The sequence below is a fragment of the Puma concolor genome, chromosome D1 (genome assembly GCF_028749965.1).
Source record: "Puma concolor isolate L17-30 chromosome D1, mPumCon1.1.hap2, whole genome shotgun sequence".
NCBI classification, from domain to species: domain Eukaryota; kingdom Metazoa; phylum Chordata; class Mammalia; order Carnivora; family Felidae; genus Puma; species Puma concolor.
In genome coordinates this window covers 27686603-27713212 of record NC_141676.1, presented here as the reverse complement: position 1 = coordinate 27713212, position 26610 = coordinate 27686603, and the positions used below count along the sequence as shown (strand labels likewise).

Here is a 26610-nt window from a genome sequence, read left to right as displayed (position 1 = left end):
CTAAAGGTTATTTATTTTGCGAGAGAGAACGTGGGGGAGGGGTAGAGAGAGGGAGAGAATTCCAAGCAGGCTCCTCACTGTCAGCTTGGAGTCCAGTGTGTGGCTCAAACTCATGAACCATGAGATCATGACCTGAGCCAAAACCAAGAGCTGGACGCTTAACCAGCTGAGCCACGCAGGTGCCCTTGGAGCTTTTCTCCTTTAGGGTAGCTTGCCCAACTATAGGATAGTATATAGATTCATATTCAAAGATTATTATAGGTTAAAGTCTTGGCAGTATCCTAAAATCTGCCAACCTTAATAACTTTTTTATAGCATGAAATTATAATTTTTTTATTTTACAAACTGTTCATTGCAGAATATCTAAGTGTACAAAACAAAGCAAAAGGAAAAAAGTTCCACCTATAGTTCTACCACTCAGGTACATTCTTAACATTAAAAAAGCTTTTCATATATATTTTTACATATAAACCATCATGATTTAGGAATTCGATTTGACATCCATTTTGATTGGCATGTATGGTTTTAAATTTGTAAGCCATTAAATGATAGAGCTAAACTAGGTATGTAAAACTCTACCCTGTAAGGGATATATACTGCACTCAACTCTGTATTAATTTTAGATTTAGCAACAGTTTCTTTGAAGAATGTATGAAAAAGGAAGATAATAAATGCTAGGTATGAGCTAATAGCAGTTTTTCTTTTGCCTAGCAGTGAATTCAGAATTTTTACTGTACTAGCACTACATTTCAGGCCCTCTTTCCATTTGCATATCTTCTGTTATCTGTATATTTCTAAATAGAGGAATCCTGACTATAATAAAGTGCTATTATACCCTAAGTCATCATTAAAAGCAAATCTTGTTTGTTTTTTTCTTTAAAATAGCCTACCCTTTTAAAAAATGAATGAGTTGTCTTTATTCATCCTCAGAGAGTATTCTGAGACAGTTGAGCTTATCTTTTTTACTTGGAATTAGGCCTGTCAGATCAGTGTAGAAAAAACTTGCATTTTTCAACTGGTAGACTTGAATTTTATACCTCTTCAGCCGGAGGTTATTGTGTGAAATAGTCTACCTAAGCATAAAATTGGGTACTTGGATCAGCCTTTAATGTTTTAATGTTTATTTTGGTTTTATTTGCCTCTAGGATAACTAAGGAATTGTTAGGCTTTTAATTTAGGGTGGAATGGTTATGCAACTTGACTAATGGTTCTGGTGCAAAGAAAATGGATGATTTGACCTAAAACAACTTTTTAGTATTGTTTTTAAACTTGTTTCTTGACCCTGAATGCATTTTATCAGATTTTGTATTTCGTGGCTAATTTTATTATTACTAAGGGTGAGGAACAATATATGTTTATAATTTATTGTGATTATATTAATTTAAAAATTTGTCCCCTTTGGGGCGCCTGGGTGGCGCAGTCGGTTAAGCGTCCGACTTCAGCCAGGTCACGATCTCGCGGTCCGTGAGTTCGAGCCCCGCGTCGGGCTCTGGGCTGATGGCTCAGAGCCTGGAGCCTGTTTCCGATTCTGTGTCTCCCTCTCTCTCTGCCCCTCCCCCGTTCATGCTCTGTCTCTCCCTGTCCCAAAAATAAATAAACATTGAAAAAAAAAAAAAAATTTAAAAATTTGTCCCCTTTAATTTAGGTTTCTACTTATTCCTGCTCCTCTGAGTTTTAAAACAATAACTTGACTACTATCAAGAATTGTCAAGAATTTTTGACTATTGTATTACCTGAGTAATACTTTTCTTTGGGGTCTTATCTAATAGTAGCCTGGGAAACTGCCAACATTTTCATTTTAGTTGGGGGGAAAAAGATGACTTAAACCAGAGGTTAATTTTCTGTCCCACTGTCATATTTAATTCCATTTGTGAGAAAAGAAAGCAAAGCTGTTGAGTAATGCACTATCCATAGGTGATGTGATAGCTTGGAGTATCATGTTGTTCAAGAGAAATGGATGAGGCCTATCAAAGACAGTATGCACATGGGTTTTTTTCAGGGAAAATACACTCTTTTTATACCACTTAGTCACACGAAGTGAGGAAGTGAGGTGAGGCAGGGGGTGAGGAAGGGACAAGAATTTAACATTATAAAATGTCTGATATGCTTCTGTGTAAGTAGGATCATAACCAAATTGTGGCCTTCACCCATGTTGGTAGGAACCATTTGTGCAGGCCATCTGATGCATATCTCTTTTGAGAAACCTAAATAAGCAGTGTTGTATCATGTCATTGGCTTATACTGTGGAATTTGGTTATTATTCAGCAGGGGCTGGAGTGTCTGCATTCATATTTTAGCGCACTATTTATTAAACTAAGTTATTTTATGTACAAACTTAAACTGAAGTTAACTAAAAATTATCTTTAGGGCAAGATTTGAGACAAACTTAGAGGATTATATGGGTTTGTTATTTCAGCATGGTTAGGCTGGTATATACTTTAAAATGTGGGTCATAATTCTTTTTTTCTTTTTACATAGGGCAAGCTTGATGATTACCAGGAACGAATGAACAAAGGGGAAAGGCTTAATCAAGATCAGCTGGTAAAGATGCTACATTTTATTGAAGATTTTCTGCTCACTATTTTTAATAAGAAAATTAATTTTGTGGTTCTTTATGTTTCCAATAAAGTTGGGCTCTGTCTTTGTTATTTTAGGATGCCGTATCTAAGTACCAGGAAGTCACAAATAACTTGGAGTTTGCAAAAGAATTACAGAGGAGTTTCATGGCATTAAGTCAAGATGTAAGTAGAAGACTATATATGTTTATGAAATATTAAAAATAAGGAAGGCAAAAAATTTTATTTCTTTACGATTGATAAGCTCTTTGTAAGATGAGAGGATTGGGTCCAATTATATCTAAGATGCTTTCCAGTTCTGTAAAGTTTAAAGTAACACCTGAAAGATGCCTTTTTAAAATTTTTAAAAATAATTTATTGTCAAGTTAGCTAACATTCAGTGTATATACAGTGTAGTCTTGGCTTCAAGAGTAGATTCCCATGATTCATATGTACAACTAGTGCTCATCCCATCAAGTGCCCTCCTCAGTGGCCAACTCCCCACCCCCATCAACCCTCAGTTTCTTCTCTGTATTTAAGAGCCTCTTATGGTTTGCCTCTCTGTAACTTATTTTTCCTTCTCTTCCCCTATGGTCTATTAGTTTCTCAAATTCCACGTATGAATGAAAACATCTGTCTTTCTCTGACTTTTTTTTTTTTTTTTTTTTTAATTTTTTTTTTTTTTTTTCAACGTTTATTTATTTTTGGGACAGAGAGAGACAGAGCATGAATGAGGGAGGGGCAGAGAGAGAGGGAGACACAGAATCGGAAACAGGCTCCAGGCTCTGAGCCATCAGCCCAGAGCCGATGCGGGGCTCGAACTCACGGACCGCGAGATCGTGACCTGGCTGAAGTCGGACGCTTAACCGACTGCGCCACCCAGGCGCCCCTGACTTTTTTTTTTTAAACATTAAAAAAATTTTTTTAATGTTTGTTTATTTTTGAGAGAGAGAGTGTGAGTGGGGGAGGAGCAGAGAGAGGGAGACACAGAATCCAAAGCAGGCTGCAGGCCCAGGCTCTGAGCTGTCAGCATAGAGCCCAATGCGGGGTTGGAACTCACAAACCGTGAGATCATGACCTGAGCCGAAGTCCGACACTTAACTGACTGAGCCACCCAGGAGTCCCAGACTGACTTATATCACTTAGCATTATACCCTCCAGTTCCATCTACGTTAATTGCAAATGGCAAGATTTTATTCCTTTTCATCACTGATCCGTTCATCTTTACATCTTTATCTGTTCATCAGTTGATGGACATCTGGGCTCTGAAAGATGCCTTTTAAAAGGACTGAGTCTCAGATATGACAAATATATATATAGGAGATACCCTGAAGATCTCTAAAAAATTAGCTTGTATATACGTGTATATATAAATATAGCAGGCATTTATTTTCTGTGTATTCCTTTATACCTAATGATCATCTTATAATTATGTTAACTATCAGAAAATAGGTCTTTTTTTTTGGTAATCACTGTCTCCATTAGGGATCTTAAGGAATGTGGCAGAGTGGGATACATTGCTCTTGTATCAACTCGTGATCCAACAAAGTAAAGTGGTTTTGTGTTTTTCCCATACATCTTTTGATGTGATAGAAACCTTTGGGAACAGGACAAAAATGAAATACAGGCAAAGTCAAATAATTTGAAAGTTGAGATCAGAAAATTAATCTTCTGAATTAGTATTAGCTTATTTGGAGAAAGGCTAAAAGCACTGAAATACAAAACTGCCTCTGATTTGGTAAAATGAATAAACAAAACAATTTATTATGTGATGAGAGACATTGCAGTACAGAGATGAAAAGTTCTGATTCTGGAACCATACTGTCTGGTTTGAACCCTGATTCTGCCACTTATTAGTTGTAGGACTTTGAGTTACTTGTCTATTCCTATATCACTCAGGGTTTTCCAGACAAACAGAACCAGTAGTATCAAAAGAGAAGGGGGGAGAGGAGTGGGGCCGTCACACTGCTTCAGTTTTCTAATCTGTAAAATGGTGATAATAATGGTACCTCCCTCATCTCAGGGTTGTGAGCAATATTTGATGCATAATTAATATATTTCATGCACTTATTAAATTTGATTAAAGTTGTAAAATATTGATGGTATCCCTCAAAGTGGAATAAATGAAACTTAATTTATACCCAAGTTGGGAATTGATCCACTTAGGTCAGATGAATCCTGGCCAATTAATTTTCTGATTAAAAAAAAATTTATGGGTCATAGAAGTAGGATTGCTATACAATTTAATAATAGAATCAGTCTATTTCTAAAACTACTAACACTGTGTAAGTGAAAATACTTGTAGTCTCCTTTGCTTTTATGTTAACACTGGTATTTTCAGGAACTTTTCATTGGGTCTTTAACTTCATTGGCAGTCTTTTTATTGAACTCTGATCCTTTATCGCACTTTCCCACAATTGTTAAACACCTTTTTTGTTTTGTATTCAAGAATTCTTTAATCAAGCTCCAGCCTACCTTTTCTAGATTTCATATTTTCCTTACTTGAACTGCTCATTTTATTCAGAGTGGCATTCTTTATCTTACTTCTTTGGTTTTATTGACTTATTTCATATTCCTGCCTCTATTCCTATATTTCCTGCCTTTGGCTAGTGGCTGCTTCTCTGTCCTAAAATTGTACCCCTCACCCCCAGTAAGATTATGTTCCTTTCTCCTTGAAAGCTTTCTAGAGTGCCCTAGCTTGGATTTCATATCTCTGTTCATATGTACTGTTCACTTGCCACTTAACTGCTAAATATCATTTAATCTGCTGCCCTCTCTGCTGCCATCATAGATTTGTCTTATTGTAGACTTTATTGTTCTCCTATGTCTCTCTTCCCCCATTACTCCCTTTATTATACTTTTCTTTTTTTTTCTTTTTAATTTTTTTAAATGTTTATTTATTTTAGAGAGAGAGCGGGAGTGGGAGAGGGGCAGAGAGAGAGGGAGACACAGAATCTGAAGCAGGCTCCAGGCTCTGAGCTGTCAGCACAGAGCCCGACGCAGGGCTTGTACCCACAAACTCTGAGATCGTGACCTGAGCCGAAATCGGATGCCTAACCCACTGAGCCACCCAAGCGCCCCTTTATTATACATTTTGTATGTCTTTATTTTGGTTTTCTCTGTCTCAATTTATCCCAGTGAGGCTTGAGAAAGGGGAAGAAGGTGGGAAGGAAGACACTTTCATGGCTCTTGAAAAGATTGACCTTTCTTTAAAATTCTGACCATTCTTTGAGCCCAGTCTGACACTGGACATGAGAAGAGAGAGACGTACTTGAGTCTGGTTGATGTTCTCCCTTCAACCTTCACAGGAAAGTAAAAGACGAGTACTAGGAAAAGAGTAGTGGGAAAAATACATGTGTACTAAGCATTTATTTGTCTTCTGCCACCTTCTTTTTCTCTGCCAGCATCCCCTTATTCATAAAAACAAGTTAGTTTTAGTCACTATTTTCAAAATGTTGGGATAATATAATACTAGCAAGTGGGTTGTGAGGAAGCAGTGGTGGGTTTTAGCATCTCTTTTTAAGTTGATAGTAGGTACTTAAAATGAAAATTTTGGACCAGTTTTCCATAGAGGAGATGGATATAGGTAAGATTTTTTTTTATTTTGCTGTACTCGGGTTTCTTTTTTAATTGGCTCGGGTTCTTAATTAGAAATTTTAATTCTTATACTTTTTATTATGAAAAATTTCAAAACTAAAGAAAGGAATATAATGAATACCTCTGTACCCATACCCAGCTTCTACAGTTTTTATCTCATGGACAGTCCTGTTTGATATAGTCCCTTGTTCCCTGTCAGCTAGATTATTTTGAAGCAAATCCCAAATATATTGTTTTATTGGCAACATTTAGTGTTACAATGATACCTTATAGGGAAAGAAAGATGTGTTCTGAATTTCTAACATCTGCTTAAAACAGATGATGTTATTAGATACTAAACTCTATTTGTACGTTAGGAATCAGCATTTTGTGTATCAGGATCACATAACTCATCGAGTAAAATATGTCTTACATTGGAAATGAAATTGGTTGAACTAAATTGGGAGTTTTGTGAAATTCATTTTAATGTCTATGCTTAATATTTTTATGCAGATTCAGAAAACAATAAAGAAGACTGCACGTCGGGAGCAGCTTATGAGAGAAGAAGCAGAACAAAAACGTTTAAAAACTGTACTTGAGCTCCAGTATGTTTTGGACAAATTGGGGGATGATGAGGTGCGAACTGATCTGAAGCAAGGATTGAATGGAGTGCCAATATTGTCTGAAGAGGAATTGTCATTGTTGGATGAATTCTACAAATTAGCAGACCCTGAACGGGACATGAGCTTGAGGTATAGTGGTATTTGGTAGTAGAAACTTCTAAATGTTGGCTTGACAACTAAAAGGTGATTAATTAGCTTTTTAATTATTATTATAAGGTTGAATGAGCAGTATGAACATGCCTCCATTCACCTATGGGACTTGCTGGAAGGAAAGGAAAAATCTGTATGTGGAACAACCTGTGAGTATTACAGTTGTTGTAACTAAGAATATAATTTTGTAACTAAGAATCTTTAAAAGTTAGTTTTCTTTTTGACAGTAATGTTAATTGGAGAAATTTTTAGAATTGTGTAAGTAACATTCATCTACTGTTTACTTTTTGGTTTATTTCCTTTTTTTCCTTCCTGCTGTGTGTGTGTGTGTGTGTGTGTGTGTGTGTGTGTGTGTGTGTGTGTATGTGTAAGTAAAAAAAAACCCATCATGAATCAATAAATCTGTAGAGATGGGAATCCCCTGACTTATCACAATTTTGTTTGTAACTTACTCTCTGCTTGAGGTGGACAGATTAATACTGAATAGGCTTTCCAGAGTTCTTGGTATTAGATAGGGACTGGTTTTTCCTTATGGCTGAAATTTTGTGAAAAAATACTTACTCTATCTCATACATTTTACTCATGGTCATTGCCTTCATCTTTTCTTAGTTTTTCATAGACTTCTGGTAATTTGAGGACATTAATTCTTTTGTGCTTTTTAAAAACCTTAACCTCAAGTATGCAATGTTTATTGACTTTAAAGAAAACAAAGGACGACATTTAAGCTTCACTTCATTGGTAAATTAGGAATTTTAGGTTTATTCTCTTAGTAAATAATAGGTTCTTATCTTTGCTATTTATAAAGGTGGTTTAGGGAAGTAGATTTTTGAACATCTTAAGGTAAAAGTGCTTATACCTTATTTTTAGCTGTTTGGTGAAAAATTAAATCGGATTAAAAGCTTTAATTGGCAAAACTGTATGATGTAATTTGGATTGTATTTGCTTTAAGGAAATGGGTAAATCAAATACGAAGAAACAACTCTCTTATATCTTTTCATTTAAGAAATAATTTTCTTGAGGCACCTGGGTGGCTCAGTTGTTTAAATGTCTGACTCTTGATTTTGGCTCAGGTCATGGTCTCACAGTTCGTGAGATTGAGTCCTGTGTAGGGCTCTGTGCTGTGCAGAGCCTGCTTGGGATTCGCTTTCTCGCTCGCTCTCTGCCACTTCCCCCACTGTGCTTCTTTCTCCCCCAAAATAAATAAATAAACTTTTTTTTTTTTTAAGAATTTTTCAGGGCTCTGGGGTGGCTCAGTCAGTTGGGTATCTGATTTTGGCTTAGGTCATGATCTCATAGTTCGTGGGTTTGAACCCCATGTTGGGCTCTCTGCTGTCCGAGCAGAGCCCCCTTGGTATCCTCTGTCTTGCTCTCTCTCTGCCCCTCCCACACATGTATGCGTGTGTTCTGTCTCTCAAAAATAAACATTAAAAAAAAAAAATTAAAAATAAACTAAAAAAATTTTCTGTGTTGTTTGTTGTTTGTTGTTTTCTTTGTTTGTTGTTCTTTAGTGTATTTCTTTGTAAAGAAATCTTTGTGTCTTCTTAATTTTAGTTTTGCCACAAATAGGTACAGAAGTTTTATTAGGAAGAAATTTACATACGTGTATAAACTTGTTAGCTTAAAAAAGTAGTTTTAGGGGCGCCTGGGTGGCGCAGTCGGTTAAGCGTCCGACTTCAGCCAGGTCACGATTTCACGGTCCGTGAGTTCGAGCCCCGCGTCGGGCTCTGGGCTGATGGCTCAGAGCCTGGAGCCTGTTTCCGATTCTGTGTCTCCCTCTCTCTCTGCCCCTCCCCCGTTCATGCTCTGTCTCTCTCTGTCCCAAAAATAAATAAACGTTGAAAAAAAAAATTAAAAAAAAAAAAAAAAGTAGTTTTAGTTCAAGCCTGATCAATTTTTCATGAACGTTATTGATGAGTAACAAGGGTTAAAGTATAAGTTTATATCTTGTTATGGTGTTTTCTGCCTAGTCTTGTTTACTTACCTTAGGAATGTAACATCTTTATAACTAATGAAAAGTTACTAATGTATTCAAGTTAGTATTTTTATGTGCATTCAGTTTTCAGATTTTTTTTAATGCTTATATATTTATTTTGAGAGAGAGAGGCAGAGAGAGAGAGGGAGAGAATCTCAAGCAGGCTCTGTGCTGTGAGCTCAGAGCTTGACGCCGGGGCTCGAACTCACAAACCATGAGATCATGACCTGAGCCTAAATCAGGAGTTGGTTGCTTAACCAAAAAACCAAGTTTTTTATTTTTTATTTTTTATTTTTTTAAAAATTTTTAACGTTTTTATTTTATTTTTGAGACAGAGAAAGAGCATGAACAGGGGAGGGTCAGAGAGAGAGGGAGACACAGAATCTGAAACAGGCTCCAGGCTCTGAGCTGTCAGCCCAGAGCCCGACGCGGGGCTCGAACTCACGGACCGTGAGATCATGACCTGAGCCGAAGTCGGACGCTTAACCAACTGAGCCACCCAGGCGCCCCTGCATAAGTTTTTTAAAATGCATAGTTTTGAGTCATGAGCCTCTGAAGTGGGGAAGAAAAAGTTGTTGGTAGTTTTATTGTTAATAGAGGTAATTTTATGATATTTTAATATAGTCCTGGGAAGTTTTATTTTTCTGTATAGTGACTGATTAGGGAATAGATACATTCTATGTACATAGGTATATTCTATGTTTTCAAGGCCAGGAAATTGAGATGATTCTTTGTTGTAGTTTTTGAGTGAGAGGGGGAGAGAATCTTAAGCAGGCTATTCATGCTCAGCGAAGAGTCCAAGGGCCAGGCTCAATCTCCTGACCTGAGCCAAATCAAGAGTCTGACGCTTAACTGACTGAGCCACCCAGGCAACCTGTGATGAATTCTTGACACACACCTTCACCTGCTGCTCTGCCCTCTCATATCTTAGTGTGTACCAAATTGTGACAGTTTTTTGCCTTTCAAATATCTTCTGAATCTGTCTCTCCTACGTTTCTCCCTTAGTGCATTCTCTTAACTGAATCCATCCTCCCCATCCCTCTTTAAAATTTTTTAATGGCTGTCTTTTAAATTAAATTTTATATACATTTGTCTTTAATTTAAAGACCTTGCATGTTCTGGCTCTTAATCAGTTTCTCCAGACTAGTCTGTATGCTTTTTCTTCCTCCCTATCCCTCCTCAGCTACAGTGCATGCTTTCATTTTCTTGTATTTGGTACCCCTTTTCTATATCCTTATCCTTTATACAGGGCTTTGTAAATGGTGTTGCTTCTGCCTTGAAACACTTCTTTCTACTACTCATCTTCTAGATCTCTGCTCTTGCAGCACTCACACACCAGGAAAGCTTCCTGTGCCTCTCTCTGATTAGGTTCAATCCATTGTACCTCTTTGTAGTACGTTTCACAGATGTGATTTCACTGCTTTTATATCTGATAACTTTTCTCTATTGGACTGTAAACTTAGGGAAACTTAGGGAGGGCAGATACTGTATCTTACATATTTTGTAGCCCCATTGCCTAGCACATTGCCTAACATATAGGTAGGTGCTAAATAAATAATGAATAAATGATAACTGTCAGCTTTTTTTTTCCTTGCAGTTACATAAAATATATAAAGTTTAGTACTAATAGATTATTCTTGTTCTCTATCATTCCATAATTTCTGTCCTTAGTGGACTTCAATGTTTTTTATATGTATGTTTCAGTAACCGTTGATAAGGTTTTTTTCTTACCACAGCATTTTGTAGCATATTGAATCTTACTCAGGTCAGGCATGCCCGATAGTCTAACATTATAATTCATGTTCTGTTTTTAGATAAAGCTCTAAAGGAAATTGTTGAGCGTGTTTTCCAGTCAAACTACTTTGACAGCACTCACAACCACCAGAATGGGCTATGTGAGGAAGAAGAGGCAGCCTCAGCACCTGCAGCTGAAGATCAGGTAGCTGAAGCTGGTGAGTACTTAGGTGGATATGAGCTGTAGTGTAGGAATCTTGGTTTTACTCTCCTTTGCCACAAGTTCAAGCTCTGCATTTATTTAGTTATGTATGCACACTGAGAGTTTTAAAGGAGCTTTAAGCATTTAAGCACAACAAAACATTAAAACAATGCATATTAAGAATAATTCCCAGAGGTCTTGAAGATCAATCATTTACTTACTGGTCTTGATCACTATTACAAACTGATAACTTTTTTTGTTGCAATATTGCTGGCCTGGAGTACAGATGAGGGGAAATGTTTTAGGACTTTTTAAGTACATTTTGGCTGACATACCTAGATTTATTGTTGTTTACCATGCCAGTATATGAAGTGAATAGTATGAAGGGTGTGTGTGTGTATGTTAAACGATGGGGAGATTATAACTCTCTAATCCTGAACCATAAATTTCTCAGTGGCAAGGGATCTTTTCAAATTAACTTTAGTACAACACTAATATGTAGGTAAGCACTTACCAGGAATACTTTTATAACTTAAGTTGATGAATAAAATTCTCAGTACCATTGGGAACATTGTCAGAGTATGAATTTTGAAATGGTTGAAAAGAATCAGACTGCCTGGATTGTAATCTTGGCTTTGACGCTCATTAGCTATGTAACTTTGGGCAAGTGACTGAATTTCTCTGTCTCTTTATCTCTGTTGAGAAAGCAGTACGTGAAAGTATATATATGGTGCCTCTCACATAGTAAGCACTTTACACAAGTGTTAGCTATTAGGTTGAAACTAGAAGGGAAGATTGCACATTGGTGGAATTTATGGTTGCAGATGGACATAGTAAGCCTCCTCTCCATCCCCCCAACCACTTTACCAAGTAGGTTAAAATAGTAAGATTTTAATCTGTATGTTGCTGTATGATAGTACTCTAAGAATAGAGAGGTTTTAACTTAGGTCTTTATTGGCATTATACCTAGTCCAGAATAACTACTCTTGAGCCTAATTTATTCTGTAATAAATGGTAAAGAAAACTCTTTCTAAATATTGTAAGAATGATAAAATACAGAAACTTAATGCTAACTATTGTAACTTTGTAAATAAATTCCGGCTGTTTGATGGTAAACTGTTAACTTATTTGGAGTTGAAATGAATTGCTAATAAAAAAAATACTTTCTTAACACTCATTTATGTCAATTTTTAACTACTTAGAACCTGAGCCAGCAGAAGAATACACGGAACAAAGTGAAGTTGAATCAACAGAGGTATGATTTTTTTTTTTAATGCTAGCTTTCCTTTTCTGCCTTTCAAACAATTCTCAAACATTTATTTTGCTTTGCAGTATGTAAATAGACAATTTATGGCAGAAACACAGTTCAGCAGTGGTGAAAAGGAGCAGGTAGATGAGTGGACAGTTGAAACAGTTGAGGTAAGAGTTCTCTCAGTTGCAAAGTTGGTATCTTTTGTTTTAATTAGTCATTTTTGTCTCTCCTAAGAACAGATTTAGTTTTTTGCATTATTAGTACATTTACTGTCATATTAAACTTAATACACATAACAGGATCATTATGTTTTAAAAAGTAATTTGTTTATCCCTGTGTATGTTTAATAGAATCTCTGCTGATCTAGCTACAGAAAATTTATATAAAGTTATCTGTGGAAGTGGGGAAAAAAAAGTTATCTAAGGTTATTAAAGTACATGATTTTCTATTGTCGATAGCAGGCTGCTGTTTAAAAATCTGGGCTCCCACATAGATAACCTCCAGAAAAGGCCCACCTTCCAAGGGATATATTGGAGTTTCCTCTTAGACTCCTCTTTCTCCCTAATGCGCTAGACTTCTGGTGTTTCCTAATTCTGTCCCTTAATTGACATTACCTTTTTTCAGGTCCTCATGTCTAGTTCAGAGGCTCTCTTCATATTTTTCTTTTCTAACTGCCACAGGCCATCCTATTCACTTTTACAGTCAATTATTAGAAAAGTTAGTTTTGATTAAGTTACTTTCACTTGAAACTCTTTGATGGTGCCGTGTTGCCTATAAGATAAAATCAAATGCCTTACCAAATTAGTCCCAACCATCCTTTCCATCCTCTTTTAGGTGACTTCTTTTATGTATTCATATATCTAAAGTACAGAAAAAATAATATGTCTTCTATCATTCTCCAAAGGTGCAATTGTAGTAGTACTTTTAGCTCTTATTGATGTGCCAAAACATACTACTGATAACCTGCCCCTGATCCCAGAAAGTTACCTAGTTTAGATGAAAACACTGTTCCATGAAACCCTACCAAGACAGTCTGTATTTGCTGAATTATGCAAGGCAGTTCAGAAATACTAGAGGAGGTTTAGAAGAAAATAAGATGTAAAAGATCTATGTAATGGTGGTGTGCGAACCTACTGGGCCTTGACTAAAAGTAGATTTGGTGTGTATTTTCAGGGAAGTCAGATAATAGGTATATATTAGCATGGATATGCAGGTAGAAATGAATTAGCATATTTGTTTTGTTGAACATTAAGAATGGAAAGTATGGGTTGGCATAGTAGGAAAAGACTGGGAAGTAACAGTGCTTTGTAGTTAAGTACTTTTTTGCATTTTATTGAGGGAGAAAAGTATATTATCACACTTAGCACCGTGCCAGTATGGTTTGTTTTTAAGTACTTGGCAGGTAGGGTCTTTTTAAAGGCTATCCATATGCGATTCTAAGGAATTTTTTGACCAGCCTGATGTAGATGACAGATCACTTGGTCTTTGTGATCAGTTTAGGTAATGATGATTATCTCACTATTGCTTATAAAAGAAAATAAGGTTATGACTTACTGAGGCTTACCAGGTATGAGTTGCCCAGGTTTAAAAGCCAGACAGAATGTAAATTTTGACTGATGTAATAAAAATTAGATTTCCTAGAAGAGCAGGGAATTAATAACAATAATAATCAGAAATTATTAGAGCTAGGAAAAAGGTAGATATAGTGAGTTTTGGCTTTTGTAGCAATTTAGATAAGGTGATAGGGCTTGATTCTTTGGTATTGGCAGAGAGGATGAAATGGTGGGAACTCAAAATTTGATGATAAATAGTAACTTTTCTTGAGTGCTGTTTATCAGGTACTGAGGTGGATATGTATTTGATAAATACAAATTTACTTACTATAGAAGGCAGAGCAGTTTAAGCACAATATGTTTTTTTGGAAGTAAGCATGGGTATTCCTTCCTTTGAAAGCGGTTTATAAAGTAAATCTGAAAAGTTACGTGGCAATCATGTGGAGTAGAGAACACTGTAGAAGTAATAGCACTGAATGTTAAATTTGGGATAATTGTCAGTTGGAGTAGCTATATTAAAGCTGACTATCTTGTTTATAATGTAGTTCCATATATAGTTCAGGGACCTGTTGTGATGGTCATGAATGGAGCTCTTTCATTCTACCAGTCTGCATCTCCCCCCACTTCTTCCACTTTAGGTGGTAAATTCACTCCAGCAGCAACCTCAAGCTGCATCTCCTTCAGTACCAGAGCCCCACTCTCTGACTCCAGTGGCTCAGGCAGATCCCCTTGTGAGAAGACAGCGAGTCCAGGATCTTATGGCGCAAATGCAGGGGCCCTATAATTTCATACAGGTAGGTGCAGTTCAGTCAGACACTAACTAACTGAAGGTTTAAGTGTTTACATTATTTAATTCCATTATATCCTAACTTGCAGGATTCAATGCTGGATTTTGAAAACCAGACACTTGATCCTGCCATTGTATCTGCACAGCCTATGAATCCAACACAAAACATGGATATGCCCCAGCTGGTTTGCCCTCCAGGTTAGTAATTGTACATTTTTGTGTGACAAATATAGGGCCAGTGCTTTCAGGTTTTGTAAAAAATGTGAAAATGAATTTTTCCCTTTTAACGTTTGCTTAACTTTTGGATTTTGTGTCTTTTAATTTGATAAGAAATGTTCTTTATTCCTATAATATGAATAATTGTGGTTCCGTTTTTTTAAACTTTTTATTGTCATATAGACTTAAGTACGTGCAAATGTAGAGTTTGAAGAGTTTTCACAAACTGAACACACCAGCACCTAGAACCGGAACATTACCTGTACTCCAGAAGCCTATTTGTGTGTACTTCCAGTCACTAGTTATCCTCTCTTCCAGCCCTGTGGGAACCATTTCCTGTAATTTAGATAAATGAAATTTTGCTTTGCTTTTTAAGTTTCAAAATTCATTTTAGCATAAAAATAATAGGGGTGTCCTTCTCTGAAGGATGCTTGCAGCTTTTTGGGAGAATTTCTGAACATTTTATTACTTAAATAAAAATGAGATGCAACGGTCTAAGTGGGAAAGAAGAGGATGCTTAAGAGGAAAGGAGAAGATGAGTCAAAAGACAGTTGAAGTTTCAAACTCTTAATAGTCTTACACCATTTTTAGAAGTAGTAGCACCAAATATAGTTGTTGGTGTCTTCTTTGGGTTAAGTGGACTGTCTTTCTCAAGGACCATTAGTAATTTTGAGTCTTGTTTTTTTTTCCCCAGAACATGGCATTAAGGGCACAAAAGTTGGAACTGTATAAAATATTTAATGTCTTCAGTTTCATAAAACGAGTTGCTGAGTAAAAGCATGTTTAATGACACAGTTAGTTTGGTAGGGTAGTTAGGATTTCTCTAAAGTAAAGGGTACTCCTATCTCTGTAACATCTCTACCAAGAGTTAGAAAACAGATTAGGGTTATGCCTTCTAGAAATAAAAGCAATTGTGAGAGTATACTAATAATGACTACCAGGGAACCAAAATGCTCACTTGAAAGCTAAAATCCTGCCTAATTCTTTTCATGATCACCAAAAAGTGTTTTTTAGGATTTGGCTATAGAAATTTTCTCTGAAGAAATTTGATTTTGGGTAACAGTGTTGCTTTTGGTCAATTTTGCAGTTCATTCTGAATCTAGACTTGCTCAGCCTAATCAAGTTCCTGTACAACCAGAAGCTACACAGGTAGGAATGATAGAAATATTGTTGCATATTTGTTTTTAATCTGTTCTTGGGTCTCTTTCTTTAATTAGCGTAATGAAAGTCAGGTATCAATTTTATCATTGTACAAGTCTGGTGAGGGTAGCTGTCTACTTTTATATCCATGTTTATGTTTACTTTGGTATTAATAATTTAAAAATAATTTTTTTGGGTAAATGTTATGTTTATGATAGTAAGGAATATGCTTTTTTATTTTAAACAGTAAAATTTGAGAAGACACATTTTAAATTTCATAATTCTAAAATTTAGTGTAAATGTTGCCATTCAGAAGCATTTGTGGGGGACTTCATAACTGGATTGGGTTTATTTAATGTTCATCTTTAATATTATATGTATTTTTTGCAGTTGTTAGATTTTGTAGTCTATTTAACAGGTATATCTGTCTACTTCTTAGCCCTGTCTGTATTAGAGTTGGTTTATAACAGAAAGCAGCTTTGATTGCTTTATTTCTGTGTAGGTTCCTTTGGTTTCATCCACAAGTGAGGGGTATACAGCATCTCAACCCTTGTACCAGCCTTCTCATGCTACAGAGCAACGACCACAAAAGGAACCAATTGACCAGATTCAGGCAAGTTTCTGTTACTAGGTAACATAAACTTGATAGGCACTTATTATGAATTGGGCAGAGGTAAATTATTAATGTTGTGACTCTTTTTGGACCTAATGCATGCGATACGTTATTTTGCTGTGATGCAATACAAGTATTTTGCTGTTATGAAATAGTTGAATTTTTTTTTTAAGTTTATTTATTTTGAGAGAGAGAGAAAGAGAACATGAATGGGGGAGGGGAAGAGAGAGAGGGAGTGAGAATCCCAGGCATGCTCCATGCTGTCAGTGCAGACCCCTGTGTGGGGCTCGACTCAGGAACTGTGAGATCATTACTTGAGCTGAAATCAAGAGTTGGATGCTTAACCGACTGAGCCACCCAGGCGCCCCAGTTGAATTTCTTAACATACTAAGACTTGGATAGTAGACTTGGCTAAATTTAGTTTATCACTAAAGTGCATCTGTTTACTTTGTGTTTAGGCAACAATCTCTTTAAATACAGACCAGACTACAGCATCGTCATCCCTTCCGGCTGCTTCTCAGCCTCAGGTGTTCCAGGCTGGGACAAGCAAACCGTTACATAGCAGTGGAATCAATGTAAACGCAGCTCCATTCCAATCCATGCAAACGGTAAGTAAATTAAACTAACATTAAATGGCTAGTGTGTACTATCATCATGCCAAAGTCTCAACAGAAAAGTCTTCATTTAACTTTGTGCTTGAGTGTGCATCTACCCAACTATAGAGTATATTTAATTGATAAACTCTGATTTTTCCTGCTCCCAGAGATAAATTTGAGTTTTAGGAGTTATGTGCTCTCATATCTGTTTTGTAGTTTCATCCTTTAGATTTGGTTAACAAAAGTAAACATGCAGAAAAGTAGACTACTGTATCTGTGTATGTAAGTCATTACCGAGATTTAACAACTGTCTACATTTTCCCATACTTGCTTAATCTTTTATTTTACTGAAGTTTCTCATAATAAATTTCACCTGTTATACTTCATCGTGGTTTTTCAGTAAGCATCCCTAAATTGCAGAATTTCTAGGAAAGGATGAGAATATTGTAATTGATGGGATACAGTTAAATCAGTGCTCATGGGAAAGTTTATAGGATTAAATACTTAAAATATTAACTTTTGGTTAAAATGTCAATAAGAAAATTTAAATGAATAAAATATTCATAGAATTAATTTCTGTAAGTGACATTGTATCAGTGGTTTGCATCTCTTAAAAAAGATTTCTTATTTATAGTAACATTTCCAAGACTGCTGATTTTTGTATTTTTAAATTTTGAAACCCAGTTATGCTCTCCTTGAAGTGCTATATGGTGTGTGTGTGTATATATATGTATAAATATAAATAAATATTTATATGGGGGGAATATACGTGTGTGTTTGAGACTTCTGTAATGTATTTACATTTTTCAGTAAAACCAATATTGAGGTCTGTCATCTTAAAAGTAGGGAAATTGTTAGCAATAAGGGGATGAAGTAATCATTTACTTTATTTACTTACAGGTGTTCAATATGAATGCCCCAGTTCCTCCTGTTAATGAACCAGAAACTTTGAAACAGCAAAATCAGTACCAGGCCAGTTACAACCAGAGCTTTTCTAGTCAGCCTCACCAAGTAGAACAGACAGACCTGCAGCAAGAACAGCTTCAAACAGGTAGGAAAACCAGTGTCCCTTCCTTGGCTGCTTGCTTTCCAACACCATTACTGACAGTGTTAGGAGGGTTTACACTTTAAAGTGGCAGTGTCCACAAGTTTTTGTTCTAGTAGTAGACTTTATGGAATTTTTGTTGCAGATCCTGAATTAAATCAAGTCCATATTTATCGTATGTGAATTATGTGCACTTTTTGGGAGGCCTTATACCCATTTTCCTTTGGTCAGTAAGCTTTCATAATATCTCTGTTTCATTCTGTGATTTTAGTGGAACTTGTTAGATTATGATCTACTTTACTTTTAATTGCTAATTAATTAAAGCCGGCTAGCATGATACCTGGTAGGTAGTTAAGTCAGTTATACAAAGTTAAGCAGTAAGGAGTTGTCAGTGTGCTAATTATAATCAGTAAAACATGCAGAAATCTCTTGGTGGCTGCATTTGGTAGAACTAGGTTGAAATAAAATCCTTTTTGGCAAGTAGGGTCATACGTAAGTTGGCTAGTTACCATACCTGTCATAACAATGTAGATAGAGATATCTTAGATTTCTTAACTTTGTAAGGCATTAGAAATACCTGCTTAGGTCTTTGGTTATTTAGATCCTCGGTTGTTTAATTGGAATATCCCACAACAAACTAGCAAACCTTGCTAAAATCATAGGAGTTAATAGTTTAATTTTATCAGACTGATTGAAATAACTATGAAATATTCTAATCGTCTAATTTCTTGATAGACTTTGATGAACATTATGGATTTTTTCAGTACTAAATTCTTACATATCTCTGTAGTATTTAGCACTCACTAATTAGTAGGAAGTTTGAATCAGCTGTAATCTGATGGCTATTTATCCATTAGGCTATCTATGTTCAGCTTCTGAATGATAAAGCTGGGCTTTGTGCTCAGGCTCCTTTAATTATTGCCATGTACTCATAAGCATATCAGCACAATGGGCCCCCAGTACACCTGCTCTACAGCAAATTGTAGTATCGAGTTAGGAACAACATGAAAAAAGGATACGGCAAGAATCTGGCTATTTATGGACTTAAGAGTTTATGCTGTACAAACACTTCAATAGAAATTCTGGGGTTTTTGTTGTTTTTTAAGTAATTCTGGTATTTTAAAATAAAGACCACACTTTAATTGTATGAGTTTTATTTATTGCTATGAGTTTCCTTGCAGTGAAATTTGGCCAAGACTAATAAAATTCTTATTGATAAAAAGTGAGGTGAAAATTCACTTCTTTTGCCACTGTCTACATGCATATGAATGACTCTCTTTAGATAGAAAATGTCACCTGTAATCATGATATTTACCTGTAATTTTAAATTTAGGGAATGTAGGGAAAGGCAGTCTGTGTAGAAAGACCACAGTGAATAGTGTAATTAGTCCATTAATTGCACAGTTCAAAAAGGAGCCATAACATCCCTTCCATTAGGCACACTTTAGCTTTTTCGTTGCAAAATAGTATTTTAAGAACCGATAAATGTATTTGGGGTTTCCTGAGGCCACAAAATATATCTGGTCAAGTTTTTCAAGAGGTACACCACCTTTTCTCTCTGTCTAAACATGGGGGATTTGGGCTGGCTGTTTTTTGTAATTGGGGCGTGGGCCTTCCTCTAGTCTATACCTTCCTCACCTCCCAAAGGTAGTGTTAGTATCCTGTCTTTTCTCCCCTGTGCATTGCGAACATTGGTTAATACCCAAAAGGTACCTCTGAGCTTAATTTTTAAAGATTTCTAGATTCTAGACTTCCCATTGTGGAAGGAGGGGGGTGTGCAAGGTAGTGTGAACCTTCTAGAATCTTTTCTTTACCTCATCAAGTTGAGTGCCAGTGTGAGTACTATTTAACTGTCTTCTTAATTGGTTGTACGTTAAAAGTACTTGAAATGGAATCAGGCATTAAAGGAGGTGTAAGTTGAAGACTTCTGCTAATTTACCTTCATAATTGACTGAGTATTCTACCATATGGTTGTTTAGCTATAGGAGAGCATGGTTTTGTAGGTTTCATTAACGTGTCAAGGGAAATTTAAAAGAATAAGAAAGCTTCTACCACTAAGGAGTTTTATAGTGGAAAAATCATTAAATGATACACAGTGGTAATTGTACTGTTTTAGTATGTAATTGTACTGTTTTAGTATGTAAGATCTTTTGAATTATTGTGGGTCTCGTGCTAATAGGCAGATGCCTCTCAGAAGATGTTTAATAGTATAGGTTTTCATTCCATTTGGAAGGGATAGAGTTTTGTGCTCTCACACATTGTGTGCTTCCAAAAGTTTGGAACTGTTGTTGGAGAATTGCTTAATATATGGGCAGGAGAAAAATAGGGACTTATGTGTAGGTTTCCTTATTGGAAATATTAAAATTTATTTAAAGATGATTTGAGGAGAAGGTATAAGACACTTCTTAACCCAGAAAACGTGAAAGGACAAATTGTAATGAGCTGTGTGTGTGTGTGTATAAATTTTTTCTTTTTATCATAGTGGTTGGCACTTACCATGGTTCCCAGGACCAGCCCCATCAAGTGACTGGTAACCACCAGCAGCCTCCCCAGCAGAACACTGGATTTCCTCGTAGCAGTCAGCCCTATTACAATAGTCGTGGTGTGTCTCGTGGTGGCTCCCGTGGTGCTAGAGGCTTAATGAATGGATACAGGGGCCCTGCCAATGGATTCAGAGGTAAAGAAAAAAAAAAGTAGCAAGTTCTTGTTCCTTTTTGATTTGTAAAATAGAAATATGTCATGACGTTTTTGGGAAAGATATGTATGTCTCTCTGTGTTAATCTCTCATGTATAGCTTAAACATTTTAAACATTTTTAGTATATTATAGGTTATTTAAGTTGACAAAATTGGTAATGGGTTTTTTTGTATGTGTCAAATCCATGTTTTCCATGTCTCTGAGGGGATAATTGCTTTCCATTATCAGAGTTTATGGGGATTTTTTTTGTATGTGGGGTATGTGAGCATGGATGGGTGAAAATGTCCTCTTCTAAGGAAATTAATACTCAGAAATTTAGGAACAGATTGGATCAGGATGGGGAATTAGAAATTAATTTGAATTACTGGCATGGCTTATAATTTTTCAGTTCTTCCCTTGGTCAGTAGTAAGAAAGTAAAAATTTCTCATTTAGATAAGAAAATTATTTTCTTGTCCTAAATTTTAGGAGGATATGATGGTTACCGCCCTTCATTCTCTAACACTCCAAACAGTGGTTACACACAGTCTCAGTTCAGTGCTCCCCGGGACTACTCTGGCTATCAACGGGTAGGTAGAAGTTGCTTTAAAATATAAACCTGACCTAAATAAGCCAATGAAACAGACTGATGGGGTTGTTTGGACTTGGGTAACTAAGTAATTTGAGGCTAATTTTGCACATTTTTACAAGATACTTTATTATGGAGAATGGTGACTTTTGCTTTCCCTAGCACTCTAGTATAGGTACTCATTTTTTAGAGTCTGTTAAAAAGAGAATGATTTCATGCCCTATTGGTGGGAATGCAGATTGGTGCAGCCACTATGAAAAACAGTATGGAGGCTTCTTAAAAAATTAAAAACCATATTACCATATGATCTAATAATTCCACTGGGTATTTAGCCCAAGAAAATGAAAACCCTAACTCGAAAAGATACACGCACCCCTCTGTTTATTGCAGCATTATTTCTAATAACCAAGATGTGGAAGCAACCCAAGTGTCCCATCAATAGATGGGTAAAGAAGATGTATATATACACAATGGAATATCACTCAGCTACAAAAAAAGAATGAAATCTTGCTATTTGCAACAACATGGATGGACCTAGAGGGTATAATGCTAAATGAAAAAAGTCAGAGAAAGACAAATGCCATATGATTTCACTCATGTGGAATTTAAGAAACAAAAAGACAAAAGACGAGACTCTCTATAAATAGAGAACAAATTTGGTAGTTGCTGGAGGGGATGTAGATAGGGGGGATGGGTGAAACAGATAAAAGAGATTAAGAGTACACTTACCTTGAGCACTGAGAAATGTATACAATTGTTGAATCATTATATTGTACACCTAAAACTAATGTAATACTGTATGTTAATTACACTTAAAATAAATTTGTGTCGGAGAAAAAAAAGAATGATTTTTAAGAGCAGAGATATTTCATTGAATGTTCTTGAGAGTAACAGAAGTAAATTACGGAATAACTTCTGGCTATTATATATTGAAATGTCTAAAAAGAATAAGGACAAATTTTGTGTTCTGTGTGAGACACTAAGAATAGATAGATGAGAAAGCATTAAAAAAAAAGTACGTTTTCTTCAGTACTAACTAGCTTGTCTTTTAGGATGGATATCAGCAGAATTTCAAGCGAGGCTCTGGGCAGAGTGGACCACGGGGAGCCCCACGAGGTAATATTTTGTGGTGGTGATCCTAGCTCCTAAGTGGAGCTTCTGTTCTGGCCTTGGAAGAGCTGTTCCATAGTCTGCATGTAGGTTACATGTTAGGAATACATTTATCATTACCAGACTTGTTGCTAGGGATTAAATGAAATGCTCTGTTTCTAAAACTTACCTTGAACCCAAATTTAATTTTTTGAATGACTTTCCCTGTTACTATATAAATTGTCTTGAAAACTAGAACATTTCTCCTCCTTAGAAAAAGTGTTTTTCCAACTGCAAATTATTTTTCAGGTCCTAAAACCTGCTAAATGTTTTTAGGAAGTACTTACTGAAACATTTTTGTAAGACATTTTTGGAATGAGATTGAACATTTATATAAATTTATTATTCCTCTTTCATTTTTGAACATGCATATTATATTTTAGAGTCAGAAACACTTTAATGGCCAGATAAGCCATAGTTACATTTAGAGAACCATTTAGAAATGATAGAACTAATTGAAATTTCAATGCCTTTGGATCACTAATAGCGATATAAATGTCAAATTATTTCTGACTTTTAAGTAAAACATACAAAATCCTAACTAACTTACTGAACTATATTTAAAAATTGTAGGTTTAAAGAGTGTCTGATTTTGTCTATTACCATAGGAAACCTGCTTCCTCATTTGGGCAGAAAGTCAACCTGTGTAACAATTAGAGGTAGCATTTCATATGATCTGAAGTTCTAAATGGTTCTCTGATTTAAGGGAAGTTAAACTGAATAGGTTTCCTCTAGGTTTGGGCCATCACATGTATAAAATGTATATTAAGGAGGAATTACAAAGTACTTTGATTTCAATGCTAGTAGAAACTGGCCAGCAAAAAGGTGCATTTTTAAATTAATGGATCACTTGGGAATTATTGACTTGAAGTATCAAAGGATATTTGCATGTGAATGTGGGTTATGTTCTTTCTCACCTTGTAGCATATTCTATGAAAGTTGAGTTGACTGGTAGCTAAAAATCTGTTTTAACAGCATGTAAAAAGTTATTTTATCTGTTACAAGTCATTATACAATTTTGAATGTTATGTAGTTTCTTTTTAACAGTTTAGGTAACAAGGTCTGTTTTTCATTCTGGTGCTTTTATTAATTTTGATAGTATGATGTTACTTACTACTGAAATGTAAGCTAGAGTGTACACTAGAATGTAAGCTCCATGAGAGCAGGTACCTTGTCTGTCTTCACTGCTGTATCTATTTCCAACGCCTGATGACAGTGCCTGGCACACAGTAGGCACTCAATAAATACTTGTTGAATGAATGAATGAATGAGTACTGGTGGAATACTCCATTAGCTCTACTCTTCTTTTAGCTAGAGAACATGAGCAAATTTGCGCATGACAACTTCCAGGACAGGTGAACACTGAAGAATTGACCTCTTAAACCTAATAATGTGGTGACAAGCTGCCCACATGCTTCTTGACTTCAGATGAAAAATCTGCTTGAAGGCAAAACAAATAATATTTGAAAGAAAAACCAAATGCCATTTTTGTCTTCTAGGTCGTGGAGGGCCCCCAAGACCCAACAGAGGGATGCCGCAAATGAACACTCAGCAAGTGAATTAATCTGATTCACAGGATTATGTTTAAACGCCAAAAACACACTGGCCAGTGTACCATAATATGTTACCAGAAGAGTTATTATCTATTTGTTCTCCCTTTCAGGAAACTTATTGTAAAGGGACTGTTTTCATCCCATAAAGACAGGACTATAATTGTCAGCTTTATATTACCTGGATATGGAAGGAAACTATTTTTATTCTGCATGTTCTGTCCTAAGCGTCATCTTGAGCCTTGCACATGATACTCAGATTCCTCACCCTTGCTTAGGAGTAAAACATAATACACTTTACGGGGTGATATCTCCATAGTTATTTGAAGTGGCTTGGAAAGAGCAAGATTGACTTTTGACATTGGATCAAATCTACAAGTGAGCCCTAGAGTTATTCAATGGTAATTGACAAAACTAAAATATTTCCCTTGAAGAAGGAAGGAGTGGAGTGTGGTTTGGCAGAACAACTGCATTTCACAGCTTTTCCAGTTAAATTGGAGCACTGAACGTTAAGATGCATACCAAATTATGCATGGGCCCTTAATATAAGGCTGGCTACCAGCTTTGACACAGCACTCTTCATCCTTGGCCAAACGACTGGTTACAAACACATGTAAATTGCTTTTTAACAGCTGATACTGTATAAGACAAAGCCAAAATGCAAAATTAGGCTTTGATTGGCACTTTTTGAAAAATATGCAACAAATATGGGATGTAATCTGGATGGCCGCTTCTGTACTAAATGTGAAGTATTTAGATACCTTTTTGAACACTTAACATTTTCTTCGACAATGACTTTTATAAGGATTGGTACTATATATCATTCCTTATAACATACATTGTCTGTCACTAATCCTCGGATCTTGCTGTATTGTCACCTAAATTGGTACAGGTACTGATGAAAATATCTAATGGATAATCATAACACTCTTGGTCACATGTTTTTCCTGCAGCCTGAAGGTTTTTAAAAGAAAAAGATATGAAATGCCTGCTGCTACCACCCTTTTAAATTGCTATCTTTTGAAAAGCACCAGTATGTGTTTTAGATTGATTTCCCTATTTTAGGGAGATGACAGACAGTAGTTTCAGTTCTGATGGTATAAGCAAAACAAATAAAACATGTTTATAAAAGTTGTATCTTGAAACACTGGTGTTCAACAGCTAGCAGCTTATGTGGTTCACCCCATGCATTGTTAGTGTTTCAAATTTTATGGTTATCTCCAGCAGCTATTTCTGTAGTACTTGCATTTATCTTTTGTCTAACCCTAATTGGATTCTATCTTTTTCTCATGGAGGCATTTATATTCAAAGTGGCGATTCCTTCACTTAGATGCATAGGGAGAGTCACAAGTTTGATGGAGATGACAGTTTAGTAATTTATGTACTGTTGGAATTTGTGCTAGCAGTTTGAGCACTAGTTTTGTGTGCCTATGAACTTAATGCTGCTTGTCATATCCCACTTTGACTTCATGGAGAATTAATCCCATCTTTTCAGCAAAGGCTACTAATACTAAGTTAATGGTATTTTCTGTGCAGAAATTGAATTTTGTTTTATTAGCCTTTAGCTAAGGAATTTTTCCAGTAGGTGCTCAGCCACTGAAGAAAAACAAAAACAAAACAAAAGAACGATTCTCAAACATTCATTGTTAGACAACTGGAGTTTTTGCTGGTTTTGTAACCTAAAATGGATAGGCTGTTGAACATTCCACATTCAAAAGTTTTTTTGTAGGGTGGTGGGGAATGGGGGGGTATCTCCAATGTTTATTTTAAAATAAAATAAGTTCCTGACTTTTCTCATGTGTGGTTGTGGTACATCATATTGCAAGGGTTATACGTTTACTTTTACAAATGAGTATTTCTTTGGCTAGCACCTCCCGTTGTGTGCTTTAAATGACATCTGCCTGGGATGTACCACAACCATATGTTAGTTGTATTTCACGGGGAATAGATAAAATATTCATGGTTTACTGGGTAACCCCTAGATGTGTATGCTTACAGTCCTTCTATATACAAAACTAAATTTGCTATCTGTGTAGAAAATAATTTCATGACATTTAAAATTGAAGTAAATAAGTGATTCTTCATACAGTGATCTCTATGAATCAGTTCAGAGATGGGATGGGGGAGAAATGCTTTCTAGGTTTCAAACTTCTATGCATTAGTGTAGATGTTGTGAATGTGTAAAGGTGTTAGTAGTTTCATTATTTCTGTGTATGTTTTTAAAAGAGTCGTTCTTTTTGAAATAGTATAATTTTTTTTTTGGCATTCTATCACAGTCTAAATGTAAAGCTTTTATGTCTCAATTCAGACTATATTTTTTAAAGGACGTGCCTTGTTATGAGGCAGAGAACTTTTTAAAAAGTCCCGTTAAGATCTGAGTCTTGGTACTAAGTGTTCTGTATAATATGTGAATACTTGTCCTACCTGCAGAAGACCTTTTGTTTGGTCAAATGCATATTTTAGCAGAGTTGCAAGGAAATGACTGTCACGTGTGTCACTGTAGCTTCTTGGTATAGTAAGACTCCACATATAAAGTACTTTTGTAAATGCACAATATCAATCATCTCATGTGGATAATGAGACTTCTATTTTAGAGCTTTAAGGTAGAATGTCATTGATGACCTTGGTTAGAGCA

The 26610-nt window shown here is 35.9% G+C and overlaps 1 protein-coding gene across 1 annotated transcript in view; it reads left to right on the top strand.

Annotated features, from left to right (window-relative positions):
* CAPRIN1 (cell cycle associated protein 1) overlaps window positions 1-26061 on the top strand; it is a 39131-nt gene extending 13070 nt beyond the window's left edge. The window contains exons 3-19 of the mRNA XM_086677707.1: window positions 2479-2541; window positions 2655-2741; window positions 6645-6883; window positions 6971-7053; window positions 10691-10828; window positions 12015-12067; window positions 12145-12231; window positions 14256-14411; window positions 14494-14602; window positions 15708-15769; window positions 16263-16373; window positions 16832-16981; window positions 17870-18020; window positions 20497-20691; window positions 21177-21277; window positions 22329-22392; window positions 23925-26061. Coding sequence (XP_086533833.1) covers window positions 2479-2541; window positions 2655-2741; window positions 6645-6883; window positions 6971-7053; window positions 10691-10828; window positions 12015-12067; window positions 12145-12231; window positions 14256-14411; window positions 14494-14602; window positions 15708-15769; window positions 16263-16373; window positions 16832-16981; window positions 17870-18020; window positions 20497-20691; window positions 21177-21277; window positions 22329-22392; window positions 23925-23989 — 1914 coding nt within the window. The 3' untranslated portion in view covers window positions 23990-26061. The remainder of the gene's footprint in view (window positions 1-2478; window positions 2542-2654; window positions 2742-6644; window positions 6884-6970; window positions 7054-10690; window positions 10829-12014; window positions 12068-12144; window positions 12232-14255; window positions 14412-14493; window positions 14603-15707; window positions 15770-16262; window positions 16374-16831; window positions 16982-17869; window positions 18021-20496; window positions 20692-21176; window positions 21278-22328; window positions 22393-23924) is intronic.
* Window positions 26062-26610: the final 549 nt, after the last annotated feature.